At 37.8% G+C, this 11,729-nt stretch overlaps 1 protein-coding gene across 1 annotated transcript in view; it reads right to left on the reverse strand.

Annotated features, from left to right (window-relative positions):
• Window positions 1–11,120, reverse strand: part of SLC7A11 (solute carrier family 7 member 11) — an 83,619-nt gene extending 72,499 nt beyond the window's left edge. Inside the window, exons 1-3 of the mRNA XM_019534353.1 lie at window positions 10,134–11,120; window positions 6,508–6,634; window positions 1,043–1,158 (exon numbers count right to left, since the gene is read on the reverse strand). Coding sequence (XP_019389898.1) covers window positions 1,043–1,158; window positions 6,508–6,634; window positions 10,134–10,410 — 520 coding nt within the window. The 5' untranslated portion in view covers window positions 10,411–11,120. The remainder of the gene's footprint in view (window positions 1–1,042; window positions 1,159–6,507; window positions 6,635–10,133) is intronic.
• Between the last annotated feature and the right edge of the window lie 609 nt (window positions 11,121–11,729).

Here is an 11,729-nt window from a genome sequence, read left to right on the forward strand (position 1 = left end):
TACCACCAGTATGCAGTGCCACACATGGCAGATTCTGGCATTTCCCACACTGCTACCTTGCAGCACCGAAAGCAGGGGAGGGGGAGATTCATTTCAGGAGATCCCAGGGTCAAAAAAGCCAGCATCCCCTACCCCATCCGAGGTAACCTGCTACATACCAGAGGGCGCATTCCCCAGAGACAAGTACCAGCAGTACAAGGTGTGCTGCTGCTAGTTGTCCGCATGGAACCAAATGTCTGTGCTCATCTGCATACCGCCATAAAGGCTTGCTTCACTAGCTGAAAGTTGATTTTACAATGCCAACACAAGGCATAGGTTTACCAGTATAGTTATGTCTCTGTTAGGAATTTGCCAAACTAGCTATTCTGTAAAGCACTGCCAAGGAACTTGCACCCTGATTCCAAAAAAAGTAACCAGAGTTCTGTAATGCAGGTGCCAATTGCAAAATAAGAAAGAGTAGGATGAGCTTTTCCTACTGTGTATTCATACTACTCTGTAATACCTGCACTGAGAAAAACACCTGCTCTGAAAGAAAAGAATCTGATTCATCACTTAGCTAAAATAAAGAGTAAGTAATGGGATTTGACAGCTTTACTGGGAGTGAGCAGGATCAGTGTTAATGATTTCATGCAGACTTTGCACCAATCAGAAGTAGCCTGTTGCTTCCTGGCCTCACTCTTGGCACTCTTATCTCCTAAAACCTGGACAGAGCACTTACAACTTGGCATCGCTCCTCCATTTCTTTGCCGTTTACTCACTTACTTCCTTAGAGAGTGAAACTGGAAGTAGACAGGTGTTTCACCATTGACTGAAGTTGGGATAAGATCAGGCCCTGATATAGAAACTACTATGACTTGATATTTTTTTCACAATAGTGTCCATGGGCATGTGCACACAGAAACACATGCACACGTACCCTTGCAGTTCCTGAATGCAAAGTAATTCTGTAACAGTTCACATCACTTGATAATCTAATTAACATACAATTATTTTCTACTTTAACACCTTTACCCTTCTCTGCAACCCCAAGTTTGATACTTACTGATGCCAACTGCTGTAATAAACTTAATTGCAAGGTCTGGTATTTCACATTGCATAAACAATGGCTCTAAAATATGGCGTCCAAATGCTAGTGATATTACTGCTGTAGCAGCAGGCCTAAAGTAGACAGAAAGAAATAATCAAGAAATTATGGTTAATCTATAGCAATGCATAGACAACATATATACAGGAACATGGAGCTGCTTTATCTCAGGACTGTGATTGCTGATTAAATTGTACCTAAGATTATAAACGTTTTGGAAAGGAAATTTGCTAAAACTCAGCATAGCTGAGAAAGGAAACTACTTTGCTACATCCCTCAATGCTGGGGCTGGCCCTTGGCACAAGTTAGAGCATCTACAAGCTGCTATAACTTATGGAGACTGGAACTGTCCCTTTAAATGGTCACCAGATATCAAATACAAATGTACTCCCCCCAACACTTGGAATGTGTTTGCAGTGTTACGTGACAGTGAGAAACTTTTTGCCTGTGACAATGGGGAACCTGTTACCTATCGAGTTAAGCAATTCACCTACAAACAAAGCAGAATAAAACAGTAACAAAAACGTGGTCACTTCAAATATGATTTGCAGGTCTTATTTCCTCCTATTTCTCAAACCAGCAAATTAGTCACTGTTGTGCAAGCTTCATGTGAATTGATAATGTATTACATAAGGTTTACAAATTCTAGCATGCACTAACATGGTTAAAGACAGGAAGAACACCAAGTAACTTTGGTTTTCTTTTAAAAGTAATAGCCCACTGATGTCATGAGAACCTTTGTTGTCATCATGACCGGCCTTACACCTAATAAATATTAACATGGAATGAGAATAATGTCAAAACATCCCTGAATCATTAAATCTGAAAGCCAGCCAAGGGAACAGACTTGTTATAGCTTGCAGATAGAACCATACTGCTAAATTTCTGTGTAGAATTGTATTTCTGATTCTCACTGCTGTAAACTAATTGGCTGCCATTGGGAGAACTAAAGGCCTGTAAGTGTATTAGTTCTTTTAATCAAAAATGTTGCACGCAGTTTTCTCAGCTAAGCCCTTTTCCCTGTGAGAGACTGCAGCGTTAACACACCCACAGGCTCTTGGAGCACACAGTTAAGAACAAACATTTCCTCCCCCCACAATCATTTTAGGAACTGTTACAAATCTAAGAGACATTTAAACTGTCCTACCAACCCTCATATTTAAATGAATTTCTCACTAGTACTCTTCCCTTCACTAATGCAATTAGGGAGGTTTTTTTCCCCCTAGAGCCATGTTACCACTAAGCTTTAAAACTATGCAGGAGTCACCACAGCATTTAAAGATGGTAGCTGCTAATAGGCTTTTCGTCATGAGTTGAACAAGAACATACTGCCAGCTGCACCAGTTTTTAGAAAAATGGTATGTGCTGGCAGCACATTACAAGTTTCCACTCACATGGTATCATACTATTTATACCTTGATCAAAAGGTATTAACCTTTTTTATACCTGCTAGTGAAAACAAAAGCTCTTCAGAACTTGGAATTTTTTTCATATAATCTTTTTGTTCATATAATGCAAAAAAACCTCTGTAACATTGATCCACTGAGTTTTTTGTTTGTGGATTGCAACTCTTAGCAAAGGCCCCAGAAAAATGAAAGCCCGTAAGACTTTTCTAGAGCCGCTGCGAGCTTATTTTGCAGGGAAATAGGGGTGTAAAAATAATGGTGGCACAGCTAGCTATCACTGTCTCTTTTTAAGGTCTCTAAAAAGCCTAGGCAAAGCTCTGGAAGAAAGAGGTGGAATTGAGGAAGGAAGTTGCATGTGAAACCTTAGAAGTTCTAATCTGACCTTCAGTCTGTTTCTGTACATCTCAACTGATGTAAATGTGCACTGTCTAAATTCTAGGAGCTTTATTTCTCTCTCATTTACACCTGTGTAAATAAGGTATTAGCTGAAGTTAAAATAATACCAGGATTGAATTGGTGTGAGAGGGCAAGCAGGCACTGAGTGTTATTATATTCCTCTGTGTGTGAATGAGAGAGCCAGTATCACTGATCACTCAGCTAACCCAGAAATGTTCTTTAGATAGTTTTATTTACTCTCTTGCAGTCTGATCCAACATAGTGTGTGACGTTTGGGCTGATTTGCAATGTTAAGAAAATATTTTTCTTTCCAGAGACAAAGTTCCCTATCGGAAAAGACTGTGGAGATTAATAACTTTACCACAGAATTTTTAAATTGTCCTATACAATTTTATATCTTGAATATTTTATATTAAATTCCACAGGGCAATTTAGTTTCTATCAACAGGATGGTATTCTGTGAAGTTTAATTGAGTGTTCCAGCAATTTCCATATAATCCTGTTTAACTTAAACATATTCTACTGGTTTTCATCATTACAAGATTTTCTATAAAAGTTTGAAAGGTTGTAAAAATACTGAATCAGTTTAAATATGACAGAGCCTAAACTGCCATGTATCTTGTGGACCGAACCAAATCTTTAATTTGTTTTAGGATTCTGAGTAAATGCCATGCTCCCAAAAATGACATAACACATATACACCCATAATACAAATATGTTTGAACAAAGTAACCAAACTACAAATATTATACTAAAAATAGAGCCCACCAACATAAAAACATTTTATTAATATAAATATAGTAGTAAATCAAGACATGAAACTATAATATTGTTATACAATGGAGACAATAAAATCAAGTCTAATGTTAAAATGTAAAATGTATCACTCATATCAGTAATAAAGGATATTTAGCTCTTATCTCCCCAGCCTTGTAAGCAAAAATTGTGAGACAGTTTATTACATTTGGATTTGTTTGCTGCAAAAGCCAGATTAATTGCTCTCCGTTTGAGAAGTGTATCAATTTCTGCAGGTACGGTAATAAATAGGTTCTTTTTATATCATTATATAAAGAACATTCTAACACGTAGTGGACAGTAGCTTCCACAACTCCTAGACAAGACTGGCAACATCTTTTAACCCTTGGGATGGAAAATCTACGTCCAACCAGAACAGCTGTGGGCATCTGTTCAGTCCTGAGTCTAGTCAAAGAGAATTGCCATTTATTATTGAGATCCAACTGTAGATAACTTTCTCCCCCCTGATCTAATTTCCAGAGAGTATATAAAGGGGCAATGCGAGTAGCCCTAGCCACCACAAAATAATTCTGCCTGGCAATATATCGTATCCTCTGGAAAGCTCGAACCTTTTCAATGGGGGAGAAAGATCTTTCATTATCTTTGAGATAGTATCCCATTCCAGAAAGTGCAAAAGTGCAGGAAAGAAAAGCTAACCAGGGTGAATGGAGAGGAGGGGGATAATTAACATCTTCTATGTAGCATAATTTAAGCAGATGAGATGGTAAAAGATTAGATTTTAAACCAAAATCCCACCATTCTAATAATAGTATTAGTTAAAATAGAATCAATTCCCATCTCTAATCTCAGAAAAGATGCAGGAGTTGAGGGAGGCAGAGCCAGAAGAGAGGTATGTCTACATCATTACTAGAGGCATAACCCCATCCTTCAGTGCCATATAAGATCTGAGAGGTAGCTTTGGCTTTGTATGCTGATATAAAAGCTTGGACTGATCGCCCTGCTGTTGTTTCATAAAATTTCTTTATAGCCACAACCAATTGGGTCGCCTTAATTTTAGTTGACTGTATATGATGTTTCCATGATGGAGAAGCTGTGCATAAGACATCAAATATCTATAGGTTTTGACAACTTGAAGTTTGGTTCCCCATGACTTCCCCAATACATTATTTTGGATTTATCATAAATTATCTTTAAATTATTTTGTCCACAAAAATGCTCAAAAGTTGTAATTGCTCTCTGTAATCCAATAGGACTTATTGACAGTATAACAATGTCATCTGCATACATTAAAATAGGAATCAGGGTTGCTTATAATTTTGGGGGATGAAAATGGACATCCTGCATATTTCTAATAATATCATTCATGTAAAGATTAAATAGCCAGGGGCCAAAATATGTCCTTGTCTAACCCCTTTTGTATGCAATTTTTTTGTGCGAGTTCACCCTTCAAGCCTTACCTAACTTGGGCCCATGTATCTTTATAATATTTTATCAACAAATGCAGAAGAGAAGGGTCAATCCCTTCATTTATCAGTTTTTCCCAAAGTTTACTTCTATCTATACTATCAAAGGCTCTTGACAAATCTACAAATGCAACATACATGGTGCTGATTTGTGCATTTGCATATAAATTATGTTTCAAAAATTGAAGAATGAAATGTTATCTATAGTGGAATATCTGTCCCTAAATCCGGTCTGACGTTCATGTAATATATTTTCCCCTTTTACCCATGCTATGAGATGATATAACAAATGGCACCCAAAAATTTTAACTTAAACATCTATCAAACTTATAGAGTGATAAAATTCTTGCTTATCTTTCAAACCTTTCTTGAAAACCAGTACAATAAAACTGCCTTTCCAGGAATCTGGGATTTCGCCCAACTCAATTATAGAGTTATACCATTTTTCCAGGATCAGAGTCCACCATTTAATTTGTTTTGTTTTGTTGCATTTAAATTTCCAAGCACTTTTGCTATTTCTTGTTTTTGACCATAACAAGAAGTAGAAATATTGACGCATGAATCTGTTATAATTGAGCCTTACTACTAGGGAGTCAGATAATGTACTCTCATGGCTCTTCATCCTTTATTGCATCTAGCCATGTCAGTAATTCTCAACCAGTTTGCCATGGCACTCTGGGGTGCCTTGAGACCCTTTCAAGGGTACCACAGGGCGCCATATAATGTTAATACTGTTAGGTGTTGAAATCATAAGATAAACCCAGAGATTTCAAATAAGAATCCAGAGTGTCAAAAACATTCTGCTCTGCTGTGGTCTGAGTTCTCTGCAACAGAATTATCACTCTAGTATTTATCTGTTGTAAAAAACACAAGCGAAAACTAAGAGCAGACATTTTCAGAGGGATTCCTGGAATCTAGTGAGGGGCTCCTCAAATCTAAAAAGGTTGTGCTATGTGACGGAGGCATAAATATAAAAAGCTGAACAGGGGTATCATATGTTGCCATAGTCAGTTCTATAGTAATGTGTTCCAAACACATGAGGGGTACAAGTAGAAGTCCTATCTGAATTCATTATTATTATTATTTACTGCATAGGCACCAGAAATATTACTAACAAGGGGTAAGCCTTGTAATGTCATAGCCATACAACCAAGTACTGTAGCTGAACTTGAATGAAAAGTAGTTTGATTTGGGGTTTTTTCCAGAAGACACAGAGGGAGAGTCTGCAAACCAAAATGCCAGTGCTAGCAAACCAAACAGAAAACGGTTCGGAAGCAGAATAAAGTCTGAGAGTCAAAATGCATTAGACTATCTCTGTCCATCACCAGTCAAGTTTTTTTGCTGCGTTTCAATTTACTGACATTGGAACAACAAGGGTTAAGAAAACCTACAGGAGACTCACCGTATTACAAGCAGTTCCACCCAGACTCTAACAAAAGCAGGTAATGGTCCAAAGGCTTCCAGGATGTATGTGTAATGGCCTCCAGATTTCTTGATGCATGTTCCTAGTTCCGCGTAACAGAGTGCACCTATGAAAAATGTATTTATATTATGTTGTATAACAAACAGTAGGAACAGGGTAAATAGTAGAGCTGGTTAAATCTTAAATATTCTTCAATTTTTTTTCATTAATTCAAGCAGCCTCAAATAATGTGTGCGTGTAATGTATTCAATTACATTTGATCCTAAGACACTGAATAGCTTATTTGTTGATACAATGTTTCATTGCTCAACCAATTCATAGTGAACAGGTAAATGAAAATGCTGTGTCATGCTAACTGGTCTGGTTACCTATCACACAAGTCCCGTCAGGATGACACATCATTGGTTCAGAACCCACTGAAATGACAAAGGCCTGGAAATTGTACACTTTTAACCCTTGTTGTGAAACATATTGATGAGACAATGTCAGGAAGCATGCACTCTTGATACAGGAATGTACTTGCAAGTACTGTTAATTTACTGTAGTACTGGGGGGGGGGTTGACTTACTGAGGTCCCTTCTGACCCTAATATCTATGAATTCCTCGTGCACAATGGCTAACCAACACCCAGAATGAAGTTTTTCAGCACTCGCACAGTCTGATATGCGCTCCTAAACTGCATTTCTGTCTTAAACGTAGAGGGCCTTCATGCCCCCTTAACAGGAGGACTCTTCTTCAATAGAATAGGAGAACACAGTCTTCAACATGTTTACACTTAATAAAATAAAACAATATTGGTGTTGTGGTAGTCTGTTCCTGCAAAAGTCAGGAATGGTTGTTCCTTTTTTAAATGGATTTGAGAAAAATGGTACCATACCAGTGGAGCATTCGCTAAGACTGCCACCTGCTTTCTTCACCCTTCATGCAGCATTTGGGAGTAGGTAGCCACTATAAGGATTTAGGAGTATAAGAACAAAGAACTGAAAGGGGTCTCCTGGACCACTGTATTTTCAGGCAAACTGTTACCCAAGGAATTCCCAATATGACCATTTCAAACCCACAAAGACAATTTCAAAGCACAAAACCAGAAACCCAAAAAACACCCTGTAACACCCCACAGGTAAAAATAGAGGAACCTAGACTACTGCTAATGCTATGACAGAAGTAATTGCTTAACATGAATTTGGATGAATACAAGAAGGAGACCAGACCACATGCTACAGAGAAAGGCACAGTCTTTTCCAGTCTGACCTAAGAGTCATAGTCTTCCTGTCCAAATTTGTCAATCAGTGGCCATGTCTACCTGAGACCCTGACGGTGCAGTAGCCCAATATTAGTGCACCGGAGTGTTGCATGGCAAAAACTGTGATGCAACGCTACTGTGGAGTATTATTAGGCACAGTAGCATCACAAAGAAGACATTCACTAGCACCACTGTACAGTAACTTGGGTTACTCCACATTTATTTACTATCTGTTTATGCAAGTACTAAAGTAATGCACAGTAATCATTCACACACAGTAATTTCATGTAGACATGGCCACTGACAGAACAGCAAAGCAGATGACCCCGAGCAGAAGAACAAAGTATTTTAGCCAGGAGGCTCAAATGTTCTCAGCTCCATGTGTGGACAACATTAGTTAAGGAGAGGTGTTTCTCATAAATACCGTTATAAATGGTTTAGTAACATGCAGGAATACAGAATCAATAGAACTATATGGTTTCAATAAATCATGGCTTGCAGTGTTATGATCAGTGATATATATGCAGTGGTCAAGGATGCAGTCCCTCAGCCAACAATGCTATAGCATTTTAAGGTATAAACCACATTTTTCAAAGCGGCACAACACTCAAAACCACTCGTATGCCCAGTGTTCTTGGTCACATACATACTTGCCTGTGATATAGTCTGACAATAGAGAAAGCTCTACATAATATACATTTTTTTTTCATTCATAGGGATGTATTCTACAGCCATTATAACATGTTTTTATTAAAAACTCCATGCATATCGCACTTGCTTCGATTTGGGGCCCTGCTGAAGTCTTTGTGTGGTATTAATATATATAACTGATATTCTACCTAAAGTGATTGGAGAGTCACATTTAGAGAAACCAGTTGATGTGTTTTTTCTTGCCAACTTTATCTGGAAGGTTGTAAGACAGAATCAGTTTGAAAGAAGCTGTTGTAATATTGCAATCAATGAGCATCACCAGGACCACCAGTGACGAGAAATAGTATGTATGACATTTTATCACAACATATCACAATATGAATGTATGACATTTTACAATGTGTGGATGATGTGAAAAATGTATGACATCTTATTACAACATGTAAAGGCAGAGGGGAAAAAATAATGTACTATATTTAATCACTTTGTTCATGTACCATATAACTATGAAGGTTAAATTCAAATATCCTGTGTTCAGGCAAGGTTGTCTCTTTAGTTTTATCTAAAGGCCAGCATATAACGGGATCCCAAACTGTGTTTACTTCAAGAGAAAGGTTTGGGTATTAGGCAGTACCTTCACAGCTTGATGGCAAATTATTGTTGTGTCTTATATTTTTTCTCTAATGAAATATATTCAACCTCTGATGAGAAGGGGCCCTAACATTTTTCAACATTCTTTTTCATTCTTTGTATTCCTTCACAACAATCAATGTTCCTGGGCAATTTACCCAAGGCAAAATTCACATGTCCCATCTATTAAGCAGGCACGTGCTACTTAAGTGTTTTCCCTCTTTACCACGTGCCAGAAACAAGTAGTCTGGATTTTAAGTAAAGCCAGTATTCATGTCAGTTGCTCAGGGTTTTTTGTGATTAACTCATTAAGTTGGTCAATAGACCTTCTGTTCCACATAATCAAGGGTGCTGATATCCACTGTGAATGCAGCTCTTTATACAAGACAAATAAATTGGCATTCATAAGGAGTTCTAATACTTTTACTAATGAAAATGTGCAAAAATTGTAGCCAAATGCATTCCAGAAGACAAAGTTCACACTATGTGCATGTTTCGAAATTCCTCAATTTTGGGGATGCAGTCTTTCATAAAATATCGTGAACTGATAAATGAAGTGAAAAACAGTTGCAGAAAGTTTTAATTTCATTCAATTTCTTGCCAGTAAATGTTTCTGTTAGTCAACTGGATCAGATGAGCAGGGAACTGAGAAAAGCTGTTTAAACTTCTCACAGGTGTTCAAAATGACCAGCCCATCTCTCCAGCTGCCAGCACCTTGCAAGCATGCTGTAAACTAATCCATACATTTAAAACAAAAACATCAAACATATACCACACTTCACAATACAGTAATGGATACTTCCCTCTCCTGATATATCAGGGATGCATTAAAAACACTGTTTGGTCTTAGAGTCTTCATAAAGCCTTTCAGTAGAGTTTTATACCATAATGCACATGAGAGAGGCAATATAGATTGCACACAACTGTACCATTGAAAGAGCCTATCAAATAACAAATAAGTATCCATAGTCTTATTGGTCCTCAAGCATCAGATTGATCTTTGATATCCAATAGCAAAAATAAGGAGAGAAGAATTCACCAGCTGTCCCAAAGGAGCAATTATAAACTTTGACTAACTTACCAAACAGTGAGAGGATACCACACACTGTCCAGACAACCAAGGACATTCCCACGCTGCCGGTGTTCTCCAGAATTCCTTTAGGAGAGATGAAGATTCCTGCTCCAATGATAGTACCAATTATAATGGATACCCCTCTCAACAAAGTTACTTTTTTCTTCAGCACTACTTTTTCTTCCCGGACTGGCTCTTTGCTGCCCATAGAAGGCAACCTGCCATTAGATTGCCCCTCCACATAGCTTCTATTAGTGACTGTAGGTACAGCAGGTTTCCTAAACATGCTAGCAATCAGCACACTCAAAACAAACAAAACTTAAAAAAAAAAAGTTGTGGCAGACACTTAAGGTTTCTTCCTCTATTTGTGAGTAGCTAATTGCTCTCCGTGTCTTTCCAATGCCTTCTAAGCTGTTCCTACACACAGGTAAACCATTCAAGGTGTATTTTCACTCTTCATTGAAATCTAAATGCTATTCCCTAACATCTGAACTCTCCCAGCACAGGCTGGTGCTGCCTTGTCATTGGAAACCAGTTCTGCTTCCGCATGGGCTTGTATTTAAGCTCCTGTCATACCAAGTTACTCCTGCTGAATGATGATGCAAATTCTGCAGGTTTGCATCAGCCATCTGGGATTATTCAGCACTTTTTTCTTTCTTTCTTTCTTTTTTTTTTTTAAACGGTAGGGGTATGTTGCACAACTGACCTGAGCAATTTAGGAAGAACAAAGCTCTCACTTAAAAGGAACCTTAACCTATCAGGCAGTAGTACATTAATGTCGACACACTCAAACACACTCCCAAGTATTTAAAAGAACTAGTAGTGAGACACAAAAGCCCGTTTCAAAATACAAAGCCCTTCAGCCAGAAACAAAAAAATCAAACAGGATACGTCAGCTTTGGGTCTTCTCCAATTCTTTTTTTCAATAACTTCTTTTCACTACCGTATACTTCAGGGTTTTCAACTTCTGTGTTTTGTTAGGTCTAGTTTGTTTGTCTAAAAATCTATTTTCTTTACCTGAAAATTGACATAGATCCTACACATATTTACAGAGACTACATATAACCCTTTTGCTACCTTATGTTGCCCAGCAACACATCCAAATCAGACTAGTGAAAAATGTAGGTTATTTCCATAGAGTCACTCTCATGTTAGTGTTTCTGTGATGCTTATGAGGAAGTTACTGATGAGAATCCCCCTGCAGGAACTCTTGTTAACATTTACAGCAAACTCTTTTAAGATCTAATGGAACATTAAAGGGAATGCAGTGACTCAGATACCAGAAATTTGCATGCGACCATGATGTTTTTCTGAGCAGATTAACTGATAAATTCCAAATTCTTTACTTTCATGTCCTTCTAACTCACATGAATTATTTTATTTCAAACCACCACACGAAAAGTTAAAAACAAACACGCAAACAAAAACAGTTCATAAAACAACAACAAAATAGTCCCTCAAGTCTTTCTGTGCAGAGTACTACATGCCAAAGGGGGGAATCCTACATAAGTAGAGCAGCTGCTCATGGCTTCAGATTTAATCAGCGCAATAAGAAATTATTATTGCCTCACATGCTCCCTTTACAGTTATTGCTTAATTAGCTCC

Source organism: Crocodylus porosus, unplaced genomic scaffold (genome assembly GCF_001723895.1).
Source record: "Crocodylus porosus isolate Cpor-Errol unplaced genomic scaffold, CroPor_comp1, whole genome shotgun sequence".
In the NCBI taxonomy this organism is placed as follows: Eukaryota; Metazoa; Chordata; order Crocodylia; family Crocodylidae; genus Crocodylus; species Crocodylus porosus.